Source organism: Eptatretus burgeri, chromosome 8, assembly GCF_056783735.1.
Source record: "Eptatretus burgeri isolate ZD-2024b chromosome 8, Ebu_testis_v1, whole genome shotgun sequence".
Taxonomy (NCBI): domain Eukaryota; kingdom Metazoa; phylum Chordata; class Myxini; order Myxiniformes; family Myxinidae; genus Eptatretus; species Eptatretus burgeri.
In genome coordinates, this window is record NC_140968.1 from 12,249,032 (window position 1) to 12,271,773 (window position 22,742).

A 22,742-nucleotide genomic window follows, 5' to 3' on the forward strand; every position below is an offset into this window, starting at 1 on the left:
TGTTCAACTTACAGATTTTGCGCTAGCGACGGCATGTTAAATGTGCCCGGACGAGCAAACAGCTCACTGAAAACGTACACACAGCGCATGCACGATAGGGCTCGTTAGCATTCATACATCATTTTGAAAGGCCCGTGTTGATCAGCTAATGTTAGGATAAAAATTTTCTTTCCATATTGACATCTGTATTGTGAATAACCATTAAAACAATGACATTACTTCTCTGTTTCAACTGCTGGAGCTCATCAGCATATATTGAAGTTGGGCAACTTGTAAATAAATTGCTCAAAACATGGGAAGGTTTCTCTCATTTGTTTATAAAATAATCAAGTTCTTTGATCACAGGTTACGTAAGGATGTGCGGTTCTCACCTTGTCGTGTACCACCATACAGCTGGCTGCATCTTCCTTCAAGATCTCCGTCACCTGATTTCCAAGGCGTTCATACTTGAGCTTGGGCTCTCCTTCTTCGCCATACTCTTCCTGGAGTGCAGCGTGATATAATTTCACAAACTTCTGATTAAGCCTAATCAGGGAATTTCAACACTGTCTGAAGACAAATAAATTGTTTAAAGAATTTTCAATCTTCAATATACAGGTAAAGCTTTGTTATGCGGCACCAATCGGACTTGAGAGGTGCCGGTTGGTCAAGAGGTATATGCAGAACGGTTATTTATTTAATTTGTATGGCTCGTGGTGGAGCTGCCTGGCATGCACGCACGCACGCACGCACGCACGCACGCACGCGCGCGCGCACACACACACACACACACACACACACACACACACACACACACACACACACACACACACACACACACACACACACACACACACGACAAAAAATTGGCACAACAATTCAAATTAGTGAAACTGTACTGTGACGACATTCTCCTGGTACTTTGACGACTGATGCCAAGTGCACATTCGTGCAAGGTAAACCAACAAAAATGGACAACATAAAAATCAACCGACATGCAACAATACAGGAGCTAAACAACAAACTATCTTACAAATACCTCGGAGTAGAAGAGGGCCACCCAATAGATCACAAACAAATGCACAAAACAATCATCAAAGATTATGTGCATACAACGAGGCCGATCCTGAAAACATACCTCTCCCCAAGGAACAAAATCAAAACCATAAACCAACCAGCAATACCAGTATTCCAATACAGCTGCGGAATCGTGAACTGACCACAATCAGAAATCAATAAACTAGATATCAGAATGGGGAAACTCCTCCTCATGCACAAAAATCAATGGATCCCGAGAATGTACCTGCCGAGACGAGGAGGAGTTAGCGGCCTGACAGAGCTCAACCAAATGATGACATCAGTAGGAATGGCTGAACACGTGAAAAGTTCACAGATTACTGAATCCAGTTTGTAAGCAAACGTGAAGACAACAAACTAGAGAAGGCATCCCGAACCCACAGAGCAAAAAATTTCCAAACTCAGTGTTCACAATGGGTTTGTGGAGGGAGCATTCTTTACTATGGTCATAATGTTTGCTATGGTATTTTTTTTCCACGTCACACATTAAATCTCTCAAAATCATCTTCATCAGAAAAGCCTTCAGCAGACATTACAGTGGGCCACAGCTTCCTCCAAGCTCTCCTTTAAGTTTCACTTTGAACATAATCACACGCACAGGCAAAATGATAAATCATATCTTTCATATTGTAATTTGACTGGAAATTTTGAATAACTTCTTCATGATATACGAGCTTCCTTATGAAATGCATCCTGTGAAAACATTTCATATTCATGGTCCATCGTGTGCATCGACGACGCAACGTGAGCTGGCAAGAAAATGGTAAAAATGATACCCGACACTAACTCGGCCTTGTGAGGATGTGCACGACAGTTACCAAGGAAGAGAATACACCGACTGTCTTCCAGTTTTCAAATTTTGCGAAAATGTTCTTTAACGGCAGGTACAAATGTGTGATGGAACCAATGGTGGAGAATTTCCTTGTCCGTCCAAGCATTACTTTGCGCTTTGCATTCAAATGGTAAATGCGTTTGGCCTTTAAACGCTCTCGGCCGATTAGATTTACCGATCACGAAAAGTTCCACTCGATGAGTCCCTGCGGCATTAGCACAGGTGAGCACAGTCACTCGATCATTATTTTGATTAAATCCCGAAGCACTCGTTTCACCAGCAGGTGTAGAGGAAGGTAAACACCGTGAGAAAAGGCCCGTCTCGTCCACGTTGCATATTTGATCTGGTGACAATTCATGTTCTTTCGCTAATTTATTAAAGAACTCGCAGTATTTTTCTGCTGTTTCATGGTCCGCCAATTTCTTCTCACCCGACATATCCAGTCATCTTATCCCATGACAGAGTTTGAAGCAGGACAGCCAGCCACCAGAAAAGGCACAGGGTTCAGTTTGAGCCATATGTATGTATGTAGGTATGTATGCCTGGTGTTGGCTTAATGGTGAGGGTGGTGGGCTTGCGATCCTAGAATCCTGAGTTCAAATCTCACTCAGGTGTTCAATTAATACCAGGTGGGGTTGACTCTGCCTGTCATCCTTCCGAGGTCGGCAAAATGAGAGCCAGCTTGCTGGTATACTATGTCGGAGTGATTACCCATCCAGCATTGTGCCCAATAGCCAAGGAGACTGCTTAGGCAGCACCAATGCTCTGCACAGAGTATGGTCCCAATGGATGGATATATATATATATATATATATATATATATATATATATATATATATATATATATATGTTGGGCTTTTTGATAAGCAGTGGCCCCAGAGACAGCGATACCTTCAGAACATTTTAATGAAAACCAATTGTTCAACACGCTATCTAACCCGCTCCAGTTTAGGTTTATGTTGAGTATGCCGCTTCTCCACCGACTTGCATGTCTCTGAACTTACAGAGAACTGCAGCAGCTTTTCCTTTTGCACCTGTATGTTGCAGATGGTAGAAGAGCCCACTTTGTACTCGTTCATCAGGACGTTCCTACTCCCCCCACCCCGCATTCATCTTCTCACGCGAAGTCAAAACCACCCTCTCCTGTTTTTCAACATTGCTTGTAGAAGGTTTATTAAATGCCATAATGGGCGGATAAGACGATATTTTATTATGCAACGATAAAAACAGAGCGTGATCACGAGCCACAATTTTGTATATTCACGTAAAAACCAAAATAAATAAATAAATAAACAAGTCTGAATTGCGAACATACCCCGTGGGAGTTCATTTGAACAATTCTCAGGTGAGCGACAGCACGGACGACAGATAGTTTTGAAATCTGGAAATATTTCCATTGCATCAGAAAAAGAAACCAGGACACTTCACAAGAGTGAGGCTGGTTTCATATCATCATTCGTGACTTAATTTTGCATTGGGCAGCACCCAGCGCATTAAAAAAAAAAAACTTAAATAACAATTTTAAGAAAATGGGCTGAAAGGGCCGGAATCACACTTTGGGCTCAGTTAATGCCTGTGGAATGGTCTCGAGAATATACCTGTCAAGTTTGGTCCAGTTCCGTTTACGAATAACCAAGAAAGAACAATTTTTTTTAAAAATGGGCCGAAAGGGCCGTTTGTCAGCCCAAATGGCCATAATCTCAGTTTGGGCTAAGTTAATGCCTGCACATATGTGTCTAGTATCTGCCTGTGAATTTTCATCGAATTCTGTTCACGAATAATGGAGAAATAGACGTTCAAATGAAATGTACACAAGAAAAGAGGAAACGCGAGCGGCGCTTAGACCCCATGGGGTCTTCCACCCCACGGGGTAAAAATAAATAATAAATGCCATTTTAAATGCCGGTTACTGAAGCGTTCCGGTTGGTAAGGTGCCGGATAGTGAAGCTTGACCTGTATATCATAATTGTACAATCGTCAATATTAATTTCGTAGTCTGAAGAAACCATAATTATGTTTCTTTTGCCAACACACCTCAGATTCCTCAGGTTGCTCTGTAGTCATCTGCTTTTCCTGAAAGAAAGAAGTAAAACAATTTTCAACATCTCCCCCACCCCAAAAAAAACCCGGCGAAAAGTAAAATGGATGACGATGTGTTCGGCCGATCAAAAGCATGGGGTCTTCGAGCAAAGACCATCGATGAACCACCGCGTTTATACCTACCCAATGCGGGATTTCGCTCCAATTCTCATGGGTCGTGGCTTTACTCACGCCACAGTTTACAATTCCCATACAAACACTTCAATCGTGAAAAACAGTGTTCATTAAAGAAGGGGAAGGGAGGACAGAGATTTTTCAATTTTCAATATATCCCCTTCATCTATTTGGTGACGACTCCACCCTCTGCCATGACATCCCTCATCCTTCAGACAGGCAAGCTGCAGACTTTTCCCTCTCATCAGACCTTGACAACATCACAAGTTGGTCAAACACTTGCAATACATCTTTCAATCACGAAAAGTCTCACCCTCACTATCTCTCTCCAAATGGACCACCTGGCAAACCCTTCGATCTACTTTCTTAATAATACTCTTGACAAAGTACACTCACTCAAGCTCCTGGGTCTTACCATCAGCCATGATCTTTCTTGGGCAAGCCACATTTCAATGTTGACCTCCAAACCCAGTCTGACTGGGCATCCTTTGTCATCCAAAGTCCTTCCTTGGCACACTGGAACTCCTATCCACCTTCAAGGCTTTCATCCACAGGTTGATGAAGTACTCTCCCCTCTGGGCTGGTTCCCCTGCCTCACACCGTGGAAACCAAGGCCTTCACAATTATTGGAATTTCCTGCAATGAAGCAGTCTTTGGGCATATCACAGGTCGGTGGTCTCTCTGTCTTCTATTGCCTCCTTTCTGGTCTTGCACCATCTGCTCATTTCATGATTTAACCCCCCCCATCTACCCCCAAGGTGTCTACAGGACACTCACGGTCCACCATCAACCCCCTTCTGATGCAACGCTCAAAATCCAGAATCGCTGCTCATCTACACTAATGTGTTCCTCTTTTTCTTTACCTGCGAAACCAACTTCCACATTTTGTTCAATCTTATTCTTCCCTCCAGATCGTCAAGACAGACGTTCACCACCATCTCAGACCATCCACAATCCAAAACCATTGATATTTTCTACCCTCGTTAATCCTGCCCCCATCCTCACCCACCCCAGAGTTTTCCTTTATGTATCCATATTGTCCACCCCATGCATCCTCTCCTCCCTACACCCATTGTTTGTTCGAGTCTCCCTCTATCTTGGTCTTCAACTCTACTGTTGGTGTCCCCCCCCCCCCCTCTCTCTACTGTTCCTTTTGGCCTGTTGCATCCTGATCCTTTCAGTGTACTAGTATGAGCTCTCCCATGAGCCTTGAGGATGTATACACAAAGAAAAGAAAAGAAGCAACACTGCCACAAATGGAGAATTTCGTACAGAATACGTCACTCACGCCCATGAATGATCCCGTCAGCTTATCCAATAATGTTGGGCCCTTGCACTCACAGGTAGAAGACAGAAAGAGGGGGAAAACACTGAAAATAAACCTGTCCGTGCACTATGCTTGTGCGTGGTGGTTGTGGCTGTGTTCGCGATGGGAATGGTGGGGTATGTGAGGACAAGACGAGCCGTGTCTGGTCCGAACTCCTGCTGGCCTCGTCAGGCAGCACTGTGTTCGCCTTCGTGCTGTTCCGGGGACAGGGACCTGGTCCAAGCTGCACACCTCGCTTCGGTCCGTATTCACCCTCGCAGTGCTGACACTGTTTTTGATTGGTATCAACCCACCGACTCACTCCACCACTTTGACTCACTGACTCTCATTCTCACTCCACTCACTCTTATGATGTTTGTGCCCAACAGTCTGGAGATGCAAGTGAGCGTTTCCCTGTCCATTTCACCAGTGGGCTGGCGACTTTCACTTTGCGTCCCCTCTGGGCCACCCATCTGTACTGGTCCGTGCTTCAGAGGGCAAGAAGGTTAAAAGCAGAAACATACAGATTCCAAAGGGAAATGATTTATAGAATTAAGGAGCGGAAATAGTCGCTCGGAAATAATTAAGGAGCGGAAATTAAGGAGCGGAAGGAATTAAGGAAATAGTCGGGGGGGGGGGAAATAGTCGGGGGGAAATAGTCCCACCCATAATGGTGGGAGGACTTTGGATTTCTGCAAAAACACCCTTCGACACATGACTTCTCATTTCACACAGAAACCAAACACTCAATGCCATACGTTTATTAATGAAATATTTATTTTATCTTAATCCCTTTTGCCCCGATAGCAGTTCCCTTAACAGTATTTATTCCAAAACTTTAGCAATCATGTTTTTGTGGTTTTTAATTGGATTTAATAAACTATTAGACCCACTCCCCACAGGAGCCGCAGGAAGGGTCGTGCTACCATCATCTCTGGGGTATATACATTACAGTGAATCTAGGCTTGGGTCCGTTAGTCTGTGGAGGACGCGATAAGCAAATAATGTCTCAAGAACAACAGGTTTCCCCCCTTTCAGTAGTGTTAAGCAGCAGTAGCAACTGATTAAAAAAATAAACATGTTTGTGGTTTATAATTTTTTTTCAATTTCCAATTTTTTTTTCCAATCCAATCAATTTTTTCAATTTTCCCCACAAAACGCCATGATAAGCTATTGTTACAGCTGTGGAAATTCGCATTACACCATAAAGGGAAGGGCCCTCAGGTGAGATATCTCCATAGGTACATGTGTAGTTAGCCCAAACCCATTGTATAGAGGGAATTTATGTGATCCGTTCAGGCTGCGATCCTCCAGTTAGTCATTTTTCTTTCCCTATCTTTGATTTCAAACAAACAAAACCACCAACGATGCTGGTGGGTTTTCCCGCCATTCTTCCCCGCGCTTGGTGTGAGGGAAGGGGGAGAGGCAGCTCGCCGCCGATTGGTGGATGGACAGCGTGAGGCAGTCGGGGTGAGGGAACGCCCCTTTTCCAGAACCCTCTCGAAGGAGGGTGGAGCCGAAAACGGGGCGGAGTGAAGGGCGGAGCCCTGCGCTATAAAAGTCGGACACGGGCGGGGCGTGCTTCCTCTTCCTCGTCCTCTTCCTCTTCGTCCTGGAGCTGGTCTCATCGTTCGTCTTGGCTGGTGGTCTGGTCTTCTGTCGGTGCGGTCCTGAGATCCCGCTTCCGCGCGGAGATAGCGCCGGAAACCCCGTCCGTTTCCCCAAAACCCCGTCCGAGCTGTCGGGCGGACGACGTGAGCTACGCGCGGCATGAGCTCGGTGCACCACGCCGGAGAGAGCTCGCAGTCCGCGAGAGAGGTCGGGCCCAGGCGCGACCATGCTGACGGTCGTGGAAGAGGGACTCACCAGCCACCACAGGGAAGTCGCCACTTTTCTTGTCTTTGGGTTTGTGTAAATGACTGTGGGTGGCGCCTGTCCGACAAGTAGAATCGTTTAAGTGTTGCCGTGTGTACGCGTATTCGGTTTTAACTCTTTCTTTCGCTTTATATGTGCATTTTGATCATTGTGACTGCAAATATGTGCCTTCCGTGCTGGTCTGTGTGAATTAAACGTGCTTGTGTGAACCTGTTCCCCGTTTCGCTGCGTCCTTTCCTTTGTTCGACTCTCCATCCTGCTTCACGTAAGGGGTTCGTAGTGGGTGCAACATCCCGATAATTAATTAATCGGAACCGTCAAGGCCGACGATAACACCACTCGGTTATCACTGCAGCACGGAACGGACCGCTTAAGCGGTTCGTGTCCGGAGTCGGCCTGTGGCGTGGTACGATCGCCCGGTCGACCACTCGCGCAGGTACTTAGGTAGATCGAATTTGGCGAACAACCCTATCCTGCGCGGGTGGGCAATTGGCACGATCGTGGTGAGGTTAAACCCCCACCCGTGACTAGCTCCCGGCGTTGTTCCGAGAGGGTCACGACTGAATTGTCCGTACCGGTGGGCGAGGCGGCCGCCATTCGAGTCGAGCGGCCGATCGCACGCCGGCGGGCGCGAATTAGCAACACTATTTATACACGTCAACATGGTGTTTGTCGGAGCAAAAACCCCTTGTAGTGTCATGTTATTATCAATTTGAGAGGGGGGGGTATTACTTGTTTTAATATGGTTTTGTAATAACATTAACATTATGCTATTATCATTAGTGTTGTAATTAGAAGCAGCCTTGGAAAAATTCCATGTTGAACTATCTTAACATGGATATACACCTGAAAACTGACTTCGTCAGAGGTGGGAAACTGTCTTGGGGAGGGGGGAAAATTAAGTCATTACAACCTCCATCGAGTGACCCTTAATCTTCCTGTCAAGTTTGTTTGAGATTGGATAAGTAACGACCGAATGTATCATGGACAGACGGACAGACAGACAGATAAGTACAGAATATTTATAGATAAGTAACGTGCACGCACACACACATACAGTCATGCACACGTATATACATGTATACACATACACATACACACACACACACAGTCATACACACGTATACACATACAGTCATGCACACGTATATACATGTATACACATACACATACACACACACACACACACACACACACACACGTATACACATGTATACACATACACACACATACAGTTATACACACGTATATACATGTATACACATACACATACACACACACACACATACAGTTATACACATACACACACACACACACGTATACACATGTATACACATACACACACATACACACACACACATACAGTTATACACATGTATACACATACACACACACATACAGTCATACACATGTATACACATACACACACACACACAGTCATACACATGTATACACATACACACACACACATACAGTCATACACACGTATACACATGTATACACATACACACACACACATACAGTCATGCACACGTACATACATGTATACACATACACATATACATACACACACACACACACACACACACACACACACACACACACACACACACACACGTATACACATACACACACACACGTATACACTGATACACACACACACATATACACACACACACACACACACACACGCGTATGCACATACACATACACACACATACACACACACACGTATACACATACACACACACACACACACGTATACACATGTATACACATACACACACATACACACACACATACAGTCATACACACGTATATACATGTATACACATGTATACACACACACACACACACACACACACACACACACTGCAAGGTTCATAGAGGAATTGTACACATTACATGGAGGACAAGGCCATTTGGAAACATCGGTGTCTGGTAACACGAATTATATTATATTAAATCAGTAGATATTGGTTTTAAACGAGTGGGAACACCAACCACTCCAACCCGTCCCTGGTATGGAAATCACATTTACTCATCAAATATCAATCCGACATTCCGTGCATCACTCTGCCGTCCCGAGGTCACCATTATAAACAAACATGCACGAGCACGAACCCTCTCACCTCACTCACTTCCGCCATGGCACCGGAGAACCACGTGAGTGGAAAATGTAGTTCCATCCGTCAGCTGCTCAGGCCGCGCGCGCATGAATACATCCGCGAGCGTCGACGCGAAACCCACATAAATTATGTTAATACCGGAGAGAAACAGCAAAAGAGCGCATCGAAGCATGATGTGTACACCAAAGCACGACTCGCCGAAAGACGCGCGCACAGGTATCGCTCGTACGCTGGGCGGGACAGATAGCGGCGCGACCTGACGTCAACCGTCACGTTCGGCCGTTAAACTTAAAACGAGGATTATTTCGTTCCTCGGTCCCTGCGCCGCTGCCAGGAAGGCGGTTTTTTTTATTGCTGCACGTACGACTACCAAGAAACCGGTAAGCCATGTTTCCAACACGGTTGCTTCGCAGCCTCGGTAAACCGCGGGGTGGGATTAGTGGTTGAAAAAAAATAAAAATAATAATAATAATAATAAATTTACAAATCCTCTCAGGCGTAAAACGGGTTCTGTGCGATATTAAACATCAATGTGATTAATTACGTAGGTTCTCATTAACATAATTTATGGGAGGGGGTGTGGTCGAGTGGGAAATCACGGCTCGCGCTCGTTTTTACCTCATTGTGAGTTTCTCCAACGGTTTTGATTGTGACTGAATTCAAATGAATGTTTATTCGGATTAATGAAGTGATTGCCGTGATGTGGATGTTTCCTCGGGCGGGGTTTCGGGAAACTTGTGGAGCGGTGTGTGCGGTCTTTACACGCACACGTACTCACACGCACGCGCACACCTGGATGTTTTCTCTGATATTTTGCACGGGTTTCTGTCACGTCGTGAGATTACCTCTATTTTCATCATCATCGTGAATTATTATACTTGCCTGTAATGTATATATATATATATATATATATATATATATATATATATATATATATATATATATATATATATATATATATATATATATATATAGTGTACCACGTGAATCACGAAAACGGGCACTCACTCGTTTAGAGTGCGTCGTCTCGGCTCTCGCACTCATCGTCAAAGGAAATACCGTTGTAAACCGAACACCCTGTGATCATGGCCCATATAACCGTGTCATCAATGTACCCTATTATGGCCCATATAACCGTGTCATCAATGTACCCTATTATGGCCCATATAACCGTGTCATCAATGTACCCTATTATGGCCCATATAACCGTGTCATCAATGTACCCTATTATGGCCCATATAACCGTGTCATCAATGTACCCTATTATGGCCCATATAACCGTGTCATCAATGTACCCCATTATGGCCCATATAACCATGTCATCAATGTACCCTATTATGGCCCATATAACCGTGTCACCAATGTACCCTATTATGGCCCATATAACCGCGTCATCAATGTACCCTATTATGGCCCATATAACCGTGTCATCAATGTACCTAATTATGGCCCATATAACCGTGTCGTCAATGTACCCCATTATGGCCCATATAACAGTGTCGTCAATGTACCCCATTATGGCCCATATAACCGTGTCATCAATGTACCCCATTATGGCCCATGTACCCTATTGTGGCCCATATAACCGTGTCATCAATGTACCCTATTATGGCCCATATAACCGTGTCATCAATGTACCCTATTATGGCCCATATAACCGCGTCATCAATGTACCCTATTATGGCCCATATAACCGCATCATCAATGTACCCTATTATGGCCCATATAACCGTGTCGTCAATGTACCCCATTATGGCCCATATAACCGTGTCATCAATGTACCCCATTATGGCCCATATAACCGTGTCATCAATGTACCCCATTATGGCCCATATAACCGTGTCATCAATGTACCCTATTATGGCCCATATAACCGTGTCATCAATGTACCCTATTATGGCCCATATAACCGTGTCATCAATGTACCATATTATGGCCCATATAACCGTGTCATCAATGTACCCTATTATGGCCCATATAACCGTGTCATCAATGTACCATATTATGGCCCATATAACCGTGTCAACAATGTACCATATTATGGCCCATATAACCGTGTCAACAATGTACCCCATTATGGCCCATATAACCGTGTCATCAATGTACCTAATTATGGCCCATATAACCGTGTCACCAATGTACCCTATTATGGCCCATATAACCGTGTCATCAATGGCCCATATAACCGTGTCATCAATGTACCCTATTATGGCCCATATAACCGTATCATCAATGTACCCTATTATGGCCCATATAACCGTGTCGTCAATGTACCCCATTATGGCCCATATAACAGTGTCGTCAATGTCCCCCATTATGGCCCATATAACCGTGTCAACAATGTACCATATTATGGCCCATATAACCGTGTCAACAATGTACCCCATTATGGCCCATATAACCGTGTTGTCAATGTACCCGATTATGGCCCATATAACCGTGTCGTCAATGTACCCCATTATGGCCCATATAACCGTGTCAATGTACCCCATTATGGCCCATATAACCGTGTCGTCAATGTACCCCATTATGGCCCATATAACTGTGTCGTCAATGTACCCCATTATGGCCCATATAACCGTGTCGTCAATGTACCCCATTATGGCCCATATAACCGTGTCGTCAATGTACCCCATTATGGCCCATATAACCGTGTCATCAATGTACCCCATTATGGCCCATATAACCGTGTCATCAATGTACCCCATTATGGCCCATATAACCGTGTCATCAATGTACCCCATTATGGCCCATATAACCGTGTCATCAATGTACCCCATTATGGCCCATATAACCGTGTCATCAATGTACCCTATTATGGCCCATATAACCGTGTCATCAATGTACCCTATTATGGCCCATATAACCGTGTCATCAATGTACCCTATTATGGCTCATATAACCGTGTCATCAATGTACCCTATTATGGCCCATATAACCGTGTCATCAATGTACCCCATTATGGCCCATATAACCGTATCATCAATGTACCCTATTATGGCCCATATAACCGTGTCGTCAATGTACCCCATTATGGCCCATATAATCGTGTCATCAATGTACCCTATTATGGCCCATATAACCGTGTCATCAATGTACCCTATTATGGCCCATATAACCGTGTCATCAATGTACCATATTATGGCCCATATAACCGTATCAACAATGTACCATATTATGGCCCATATAACCATGTCAACAATGTACCCCATTATGGCCCATATAACCGTGTCATCAATGTACCTAATTATGGCCCATATAACCGTGTCATCAATGTACCTAATTATGGCCCATATAACCGTGTCATCAATGTACCCTATTATGGCCCATATAACCGTGTCATCAATGGCCCATATAACCGTGTCATCAATGTACCCTATTATGGCCCATATAACCGTATCATCAATGTACCCTATTATGGCCCATATAACCGTGTCGTCAATGTACCCCATTATGGCCCATATAACAGTGTCGTCAATGTACCCCATTATGGCCCATATAACAGTGTCGTCAATGTACCCCATTATGGCCCATATAACCGTGTCATCAATGTACCATATTATGGCCCATATAACCGTGTCTAAATGTTCCATATTATGGCCCATATAACCGTGTCATCAATGTACCCTATTATGGCCCGTATAACCGTGTCATCAATGTTCCATATTATGGCCCATATAACCGTGTCATCAATGTACCCTATTATGGCCCGTATAACCGTGTCATCAATGTTCCATATTATGGCCCATATAACTGTGTCTTCAATGTACTCCATTATGGCCCACATGTTGCCATTACCCACATAGCTTTATTGATTGGTTATTAAGATATTTAATGACCACTTTCGTTCACATTGGGGCTAAATTGTGTCAATGAAGATGAATATGAAGAAAAAAAAAACAATTTAAACGATTTATTTTTCCCACGGCTCGTCGATGATGTGTATGAAGTTTTGCAGCGATCTGTTAAGCGATTCTGGAGAAGATATTTTTTATTTTAATTTTATTTTTTACACTTTTATTTTTAAAACCAATATGGCCACCAGACCACGTGACCGATGACATCATAAATTTAATTCTTCACTCACATCAAATTGAAGATCAGAAATATGAAGTTTTGGATTTTTTTGGGGGGGATTAGGATTTTGATTCAACCAATTATGGCTGGAATGCCTCACCGATGACGTCATCGTTATCACCCGACATACTCCACCGGGAGTTGACGTATGCCAAAATTTCAATTTTTTTTCATTCAGTGGTTTCGGAGAAGATGGTGTCCATTTTTTTCCCCCTTTAATCCAATATGGCTGCCATACCATCTGACCTATGATGTCAGAGTTGTCAAAATATTCTCCATGGGGAGCCCCTCCTATGTTTAAATCTCGTATCAATCAGACAAGCGGTTGCAGAGAAGCTTTCTGTTTTTTAAGCGAAAATATTGAGACATGGACACATGATGGCGGCAAGGGGGAGGCGGCAAAGCGTACCAACTCCCTCACATCAGGAACTAATGGCGACGAAGACACGTTGACTAACATCTTCGATGGAACCGAAGACCGTGACGAGGGCAGCAGCTTTGGTAGGAAATAGGACCACGCGCATGGTACATGGTGTCACGCCGTTCGACATGCATTTGGGATGCAGCCTGGCCATGCTGGTTGGAAGGCTTTATCGACTCCATCCTGTTGAGAGTGGGACCTAGCTTGGTGGGGTCGAGGACCACGCTGAATATAACAACTTAGGTGAGGCCGAGGCGTTTGGAACTCGGCTTAGCCGTGAAACTTATTGCACTTTGTCGACACTCTTGGTGCGCTTCGTTCCTCTTGCTGAGGATGCCTCCCTTTTGCCGACTCGCTCTGCGGCTCCTTCTCGCCGTGGACGGATGGGACCGAGCTTCGGTGGGACCACGTATGGAGATGGCGACCAGTGGCAGCCGTGTCCAGGTGAGTGGGGATGTCCCCGGGTGGGATCAGGTGAACCCCCGAAGGTGGAGGGGATGCAGCATGGATAAGGAGACTGCTTTGTTCAAGAGTTGTGGTTCCTTGCTTGGGGTGAAGATTGGTGCTTTGAGACCAGGGAAGGCTCCGTTCAGTCTCAGAGACTCGCAAATGGAGATGAAGACTGGTGGCGGCACACGCATGCACGCACGCACACACACGTTTCAATCGTCTCACAAACATTTTCGGGTGAGACTAGTGAACATGACACTCCCTTAATGCCTTTTGTCATGTTATTAGTCATGTTTGCATGTTGACTATATATATATATATATATATATATATATATATATATATATATATATATATATATATATATATATATATATATATATATATATATATATATATATATATATATATATGTTCTGAATGCAAAGATACTTCATTTGTTTTCCATGTGGCTGTTGGTTGCATCAAATCTTATGGGGGGGGGGGGGGTTGGCTATATCGCTGATGCTGTGCACCCTGTTGATGAGTGGAACAATGCAACATTTGGTCAAGTCATTGATACATAATAAACCTGGTGGTGGCTTAATAGTTAAGATGTCTGGTATAAGATCTTAGGGTCTTGAGTTTCAATCCCCGTCAGACATTGAATTAACACCAGGTGGGGTTGACTCAGCCTGTTATCCTTCTGAGGTCGGCAAAATGAGTACCAGCTTACTCTTAATGGAGAGCATCAGCGGCACAGCCGCTCCCCTCGAAAATGACACAAGCAGCATTCACAGGCTCCCACGATACCGAGCTATCAACACGATGGCCTGCTCTTTTGGAAAAGTGTCATAAATATGAGCAGAGCAGAAAGTTTGCTTGACTCCCACCCCAAAGCATTGCATACTCGTGATGAATTACCCCGTCACCGATCAAGCGCTAGGATAGCAGTTTTTAATGTCGGTCCCGGAATCGAACAACGACTCTAGTTTCCGGTGATGAAATGCTACCTCTGAACTGTCCTGGTAGCTGGGAAAGTTATTTTGTCTTTATTTCGACCAGACCAGTCTATTGTGTTTGAAATGTACAGATTAACAACACGTTCTCTGTTGTGTGGTAGTTGGAATCCTGACATCGTGCTTCCCTATTGCCAATGTGAAAACATGGTTTACTCGATGAATGGAAGCCAAACAAACCATTGATGGTGTTGTCGACACCCTTGGAGACCAAAGGCAAGCTTATTAAGCAAACATTGACAGCACTGCTTGTGTGCATTCTCGTAGCTTAGCAACTTGGAGACCGTGCAATATATCCGCCTCGTACCTTGCTTCACCGCCAAAGCCCTTGATACCACCAGTATTATCCACTCGCAAATTTTATTCGCGTCAAATTACCTCCACGTTCAATTTAAACCAGCTCTTGTATTTTCACACTTCTCAAGACCAAACTGCCGATCCACACCTCGACTTTTCCCACACAACAATCACCTGTGTTTAAACTCTTCCATGCTTCATTCTCAGCCGTCGTCAAAATTGGCATTTCATGTTGACACCAATTCCAAGGCTTCCAAAAAGAGCACTATTTAAGCACAGATGTGTTGTTTGTCCCTCTTCACTTGTACTGTTCACTGCTCCACAATTGTAACCATAGTTACAGCTGAGACTTATCCTCTAAATGGCACTGGTGCTCACGCCGTGATGGCTGAATCGTATTGGCAAATCTGAGCTTAGCAATCTGGGAGGGAATGAGAAAGGTCGGGATGGTGATGCCAATGACTGCAAATTATAACCTTTCCACCTCCATGCCGGAATAGAGACGAGCCACAGAGTCGTAACTGTTACTGAGCTGTACGCTCGCTGGTGCTTCTGTGAAGAGACCGGATGGCAGTCTTGTAACATTGCTATGGTGGTCAAGACCACCGACCCTCGAGGAATCTGGGAACTGGCATAAAAGTCGTCGAGTTGTTGAGTCTTTAATGTCCACAATTATTATTCTCACCTTCTCATGGGGTCGGGCATGGAAAGTTTTTGGCCCAATTCTTTCACAAGCTGGCTGGCCCAGACTGGCATTTGACTTGGTAAGTTAGAAAAGGAATTTGTGATTTCTTCAGGGCACATGCGATAGCTCGCCAACTCTTTGCAAAGTACAGCATGGGATCTTGAACGTCCACCAACTAATGGTGGCAGACGGGATGCCCAGTTTAACGTCCATCCGAGGGAGGGACAGCACACGCCGATGTATCGATGCGTCTCCCTGACTATGAACACCAGGATGACATTTTATAGCTGGGCTGAGATGCAAACCCGGGCTATACAGCTCAGAGGCGAGTGTGCTTAGACCATCCTGGCAGCCCCCAAACAATTTTAATATTTGAGACAAATATTATGCTAAAACGGGCTTTTCTATCTTTAACGAGAACGGACTCGTTGGAGCGCATACCTCCACCAGGCTGAACAGTTTATGTTTTGTATCCCACTGATAGTCCGGATCTATATCCATAGCTCAAACCTGAACCAAAATCGAATCGGCTTGTTCTTATCACCGACCCAACTCATCCACAACATTTTGAGATATCATGCTGTACTGCACATCGTTTTTGACCCCATCTCTCAATGGTGAAAAGTCACTTCAAAAATTAAAACATTCTCGGATCCGGATCCGGATCTTCACACACCCAACTCTATCCACCAAGTTTCGTCCAAATCCGTCCGTAACTAAATATATATATATCCTGCTTACAGACAGACAGACGGGTGAAAACATAACCTCCATCCACCTTCGGTGGCAGAGGTAACTCTATAAGTGATCTTGTTGTACATGTGGTGTACCACAGGTGATGCCACTATCGACTACATCATAACCATTATGATCCAAGTTGAATATGCTGCAAATGTGTGGACTTTGGAAGAGGATCGGAGTAAAAAGAAAGAAATAAATAAAAAGTCCTACGAATCATGAAGGTACCGAACATATTTTCAAAAGTGCCGATTGTAGACCGTTTTGTCAAGAGATTGTTAATCACAGACATGTTGAGCAGCTCTGAGCAAACAAACATACTCTGTCCTTCCCGAGGAGTGTGAAGATGGGAAACTTAACCTTTAACCAAGCTTCTTGCCATTTCACGACGGCACCTCAATGAACTAACTCGATCAAACGTTCCACCAAGCTGTAACACCAGCGGCTTGGTCAAGCCGAATATGTCTATCGGCTGCCCATCTAATGGGACTCGTCACAAACCATTTACAGACACTGTGAACGAAGTATTGCTGTTCCAACTTACAACTTGGAACATGCCCAGTGTCCTGATAACTCATTCATAATATGGCTGCCAGGCTCGTAGTTCAAGCTCATAAATTATATCGCATCGCTTCGATCTTCAGAACACTTAACTGGCTCCCAATACATCAACTTATAGATTTTAAAAATTCCGCTGATCAGCCTTGAAGCCAACCATGAATTGGTTCCTGCATACATTTCTAACCGAATCACGCCTTAAATGCTGCAGTCGAACAACACGAATCCCCTGCGAGCGCCTTGCCCGAGGATGAAGACTTTTGGCAATCGCGCATTCTTCGGATGTGTTCCCTAACTGTTGAACTCTCTGCCATTTAAAATGCACACAGCCTCATCAATTGCAGTTTTTATCTATTCTGAATTGTCATGTTTTTTTTGTTTTTTTTCCTGTTGCTTTTGAAAAATTTTCTTACCTCCTCCTAATTCTGTAAATCACTTTGACATTTGGTTTCTAAATGGAAAGTGTGATCATAAGAAATTGATTGATTGCTTTTAAAATTGCCTTGTAAAGGAATGTACCGTAGTGAATGGAGAAATTAGGGGCCAAGCACATCGGCCTGAGTCAAGATTACAAAATCGTACGCTCGACAAATCGGAGTGCATGAGGAATCGAGGATTGATAGAATCTGGAGCCGGTCCAACACTTGGAATATGTCTTTCAATCCCGACAAATCCCACACACTCACCGTGTCTCTCTGACGGGACCGTCTGGTGAACCATCCCATAAACTTCCTTGACAAACTGCTTGAAGTTCAGTCATTCAAACTTTTGGACCTCACCATCAGCCATGATCTCTCTCGGGCAAACGAGATATCACGGTTGACCTCCAAAGCCAGCACTGAATGGGCATCCACTGTCATGCAAAGTTTTTTTTTATTATTATTATTTTTTTCTTCTTTCGCATATCACATATACAAGGCCTCAATTAATAACTTGATGGAGTACTGCTCCACCACCTGCCACACACCTTGCACATCTCGCTGCCATGAAGACCAAGGCACTCAAAATCATTGGAATCTCCTCCACTGAAGCTGAATTGCTACCAGTTACGATACTCTCGCATTGCATACAGAATGGTGGCCTTTGTCGTCTTATGCCTCCTTTCTGGTCTTGCAATCTGTGCCCTTTCGGTGCTCTGCCACACCCCTCCCCCCCTTCCAAACCCTAGGTTTTTCCAGGGTGCACATGGTCTGCCAGTAACCCTTCCAGTCAAACACCCAAATCCAAGCTCACTGCTCTACTCCAGTCATTTGTTCATCTTTTATTGCCTGTAGAACCAAGTCCCTCATTCTTTCCTCCATTCAAACTCTTTCTTTCATCCAGGGCTTCAAGATGGCTGTTCGCCTCCTTGGAGGATAAGTTGTGAATAAAGTGATAACGAACTACATGATCTATAAAATGCCGCCTCCTGCTCAAATTAGACTACCTCTGTGTGGCCCAATCGTGTAATATTTAGAGTCTTATAAATGGAATTGTCAAATTGAAAATAATTTTTCATAAATGTTTTCAGAATCTTTCGGCATGGGCCAGATTTCTAAAATCGTCAATTGTTATCTGATTGACTTGAAATTTGAAGAGGATTTTCAGATCGGGCCATTGGATTCAACCAGACAATTCTTTTTTTTATGGTAAAATTTGTTTGAGCGATTTTGCAAGTTTTGTGCTCTGCGTGGCATCTTCCTTGTTCGGTCGCTGAAATAGGTGACCCCTATTGTCAGTAATTCTGTTTGTTTGGATGTTTGCTCGTTTGTCATCAGCATAATTGGTAGTAAACGTGGGCGAATTTTGACCAAACTTGGGTGGTAGGTACATCTTGTGACCTAGTGCTTTGGAAGTTGTGATGGTTGCTCAGGACGCTTTGGTTCCCTTGCAACAACCGAAAAACCTTAAAAATCGATATCGTTCACGCGAAATAAATTCCTAAAGCCATTATCCCACGTAGGGTTATGAAATTTTGCACGAATGATCTACAGGTGATGCTCTATCAACTATATTCCGTTTTTTTGTGATATACGGAATACTTTACCCGCAGCACCCCCCTACAATTAGGGTATGCTCGAAAATTGAAGCCCCCTAGCGACCAGGCGAGTGCATCGATACGAATGAAACTTTGCAGGTTCATGGTACTCAATGAGTACTACAACTTTGCCTCAGGACATATTGTCCGATTTCGCTTAGGTCAGGGGTCAAAGGTCAATTAGTGCAAAAATCGATAATATGCGAGAGCTGGAGGTGCTTTCGCGCCAAATGCTGCTACTCCTCGGGTTATGGTTCAGATGGTCATGAAAATTCACACTAATTGTCTGGAATACATTGTGCACAAACGATCGAGCCGGATTTTCGATTTAGATCTTTGTTCACCCACAGCACCCCCTCGAACTTTGGGAATTTCCAATTTCAAACCGCATTTTCGGTACTTTTCATTCAAATGGATACCGAGTAGTTATCAGTAGATGGAACTGGATGAGATTTGATATGCATAATCTTAAGGTGATTCCCTATCCGCTATATAACATCCATTTTGCTCTATATTTTATGGTTTCCATGCTCGGCGACCCATCGCCGCCTACCAGCTTGTTTGTTTGTCTGTCTGTGAGCAGAATATTTATTTCTAAAAGTTATGGACGGATTCACATGAAACTTGGTGGACACGTTGGGTGTGGGACAAGGACAAATTGCTTCGATTTTGGTTGAAATCTGGATTCGGATACCACAATTTTTTTTACGTGATCTTTCACCATTGAGAGACAAATAGAACATGCTATTTCAAGAAGTTCTTGATGGATTCGGACGAAATTTGGTGGACAGGTTATGTGTGTGACAATGATGCATTGATTACATTTTGGTGAAGATCCGTGTCTGCAATTTATTTTAATTTTTGAAGTTATTCTTCACCATTGAGAGATCGGGCCAATCATTATATACAGAATCGGCGGATTTCCATGATTTAGTGATGCACGAGAAATTCCTGAATTGTTGGGGGTCTTTTCTGGTCATATGTTGTTGAACTTCTGTGTCTTTCTGCAGTGATGCTCCAAACTACAGAAATCTTACCGATCTTTGTCATTTGCATTTGAAGACGAGTCTGGCAACAGCCAATAGTACTGTCCATTATTCGTTCAGATAGCTTTCAGGTATGCTCAGTGTAACTGAGCAGTGTAACCAGGATTTGAATGTTGACCAAACTATAAACTGTCATCCTGGTGTTTCACAGGCAGGGTGATGCTTCAGTGTGTCCCATCCCTCGGATGGACCGAGGGATGGGACCGGATGGCCCGTCTGCCATCATTCGTGGACGTTAAAGATCTCATGGTGTCCTTCGTGAAGAGGAAGCAGGTTATTGCTGGTACCCTGAACATATTAAAAAGTCTTGTGGCATAAAGTCGAATGTCTGTCTGACCAGCCGGTTCGTGAAAGACCTGTGCTAAAAACTTTCCATTTATTCTTTATTTTCACCGAAAGATTCTCATCATTCCTCCTCGTTCATTCTTCCTTTTCCCTCATCTGCTTGTGGCACCTTCAGGCCCACATGCTCTTTCAGCAACCCATTCCTTATTATCCATCCCAAGTTCAAACTTGCAACCACCGCCACTCTTTCACGTTCCCATTTTATCCCACTTGTGGGACGGCCTCCCCAACTATCTTGATATGTGCGATAACAGGTTAAATTGTTCCCATGTTGACCCTCCCCGTTCCCCTTCCCCACTCATCACGACAAACCAAGTCAACTCACCCTCAACTCATAGTCGACTCACCTCTGCACATCTTAAAGTTTTTACCTGTTGCGTGTTGTTGTCACAAGTTGCATCGCAAGTAATCAATAACGCAAACAATTGTGTTTAGTAAATACGAGCAGAGTCCTCACCCTCGATGTGGGTGGAGTTTGTGCATTTCTTGCTGAAAAAAGTATAGTCTGTATATTGCAAGAAGACTCCACCTCTCACCTTTCTCGGCTTCATGTTGTGGAAACCAAGGCATTTCGGATCATTGGTATCCCCCACGATGAGGCTGAGTCTTTGGGTCTCTCACTCTCACCGCAGGCAGGTCAGGTCGGTGGTCTTTGTCTTCTACAGTCTCCTCTCCGGTCTCACCTCCCCCCCCCCTCCCCCTTGCTCTGCATGCGATCTGTCCCCACCACGTTTCCGCAGGTGTGGTGGGGACAGGTCCGCCAGCAACCCCGTTCTGGTAAAACTACCAAAATCACGAATCGCTACTCACCTTCACTCTTTTATTCCTCTTTTTTTCCCCACCTTTGGATTAAACTCCCTCACTCTCTTCAACCTCATTCTTCCCTCCAGGCCTTCAAAACAGCCGTTCACCACCACCTTTTATCGTCCCCCATCCAAATCCTCGATCTTTTCTATCCCCGTTAATCCACCCCAAACCCACCTCCTTCAAATTCCCTGCTTTCCTTCCTGAAAGTCCTTGTGGTGTCCATCTTGTCTACCCTATGTTCCCCACCCCATCCCTCTCCCTTCCACAGATCTCCTAATGTCTCAGTCCCCCCCCCCCCCCGTGTATACCTTGAAAATTTGGTGTCGATCGGCCTAAGGGTCTTGGAGTAGTTACCAGACATAGACATGCACACTTTCGCTTTTATTTATATAAAAAAGAGAAGAAGAAGATGTAGATATGTTACTAATCTCTTTGGATAATGCATAACCTCATCATGAGTTACAATAACTACAACTACAGTTTATAGAGGCAAGGTTGTAGAGTATTGCTTCTTCTTCACAAAGTCATTGCAGGTCAGTGATGGTGAGAACAATCACTTAGCTGGAGTCTCTCCCATGATGGCGATAAAATGCAAACAATTTTCACCACAATAAACCATTTAATTCCAAGATTTGTTGCCATATATTTATGGTTTGGGTGAACTTATTTTAGTCGCCGATGTTGATTATTCCAATTCAGGAAATTGTCTGATATTTAGAGCTTTTGCAAGTTTATGACTGTTCTTTACCTCCGCCACCAAAGGTGAATGGTGGTTATGCTTTCATCGTTTGTTTGTGAGCAGGATATCTCAAGAATTTATGGATGGATTCGGACGAAATTTTGTGGACAGGTTGGGTGTGTGACAAGGACGAATTGATTCAACTTTGATGA

The 22,742-nt window shown here is 44.1% G+C and overlaps 2 protein-coding genes across 5 annotated transcripts in view; one reads left to right on the forward strand and one right to left on the reverse strand.

Moving 5' to 3' along the window:
- Window positions 1-9,536, reverse strand: part of VPS41 (VPS41 subunit of HOPS complex) — a 142,941-nt gene extending 133,405 nt beyond the window's left edge. Inside the window, exons 1-3 of one of the 4 annotated variants that reach the window (XM_085890882.1) lie at window positions 9,416-9,525; window positions 3,923-3,961; window positions 372-482 (exon numbers count right to left, since the gene is read on the reverse strand). In XM_085890882.1, coding sequence (XP_085747008.1) covers window positions 372-482; window positions 3,923-3,961; window positions 9,416-9,472 — 207 coding nt within the window. In that variant the 5' untranslated portion in view covers window positions 9,473-9,525. Of the gene's footprint in view, window positions 1-371; window positions 483-3,922; window positions 3,962-9,415 lie in introns of those variants that run through there. The other 3 variants (XM_085890883.1, XM_085890885.1, XM_085890881.1) reach the window with 3 other exon arrangements.
- Window positions 9,537-9,992: 456 nt separating this feature from the next.
- LOC147021120 (uncharacterized) overlaps window positions 9,993-22,742 on the forward strand; it is a 142,763-nt gene continuing 130,013 nt past the window's right edge. Inside the window, exon 1 of the mRNA XM_085890886.1 lies at window positions 9,993-10,036. The gene's annotated coding sequence lies outside the window, so the exon portion shown is untranslated. The remainder of the gene's footprint in view (window positions 10,037-22,742) is intronic.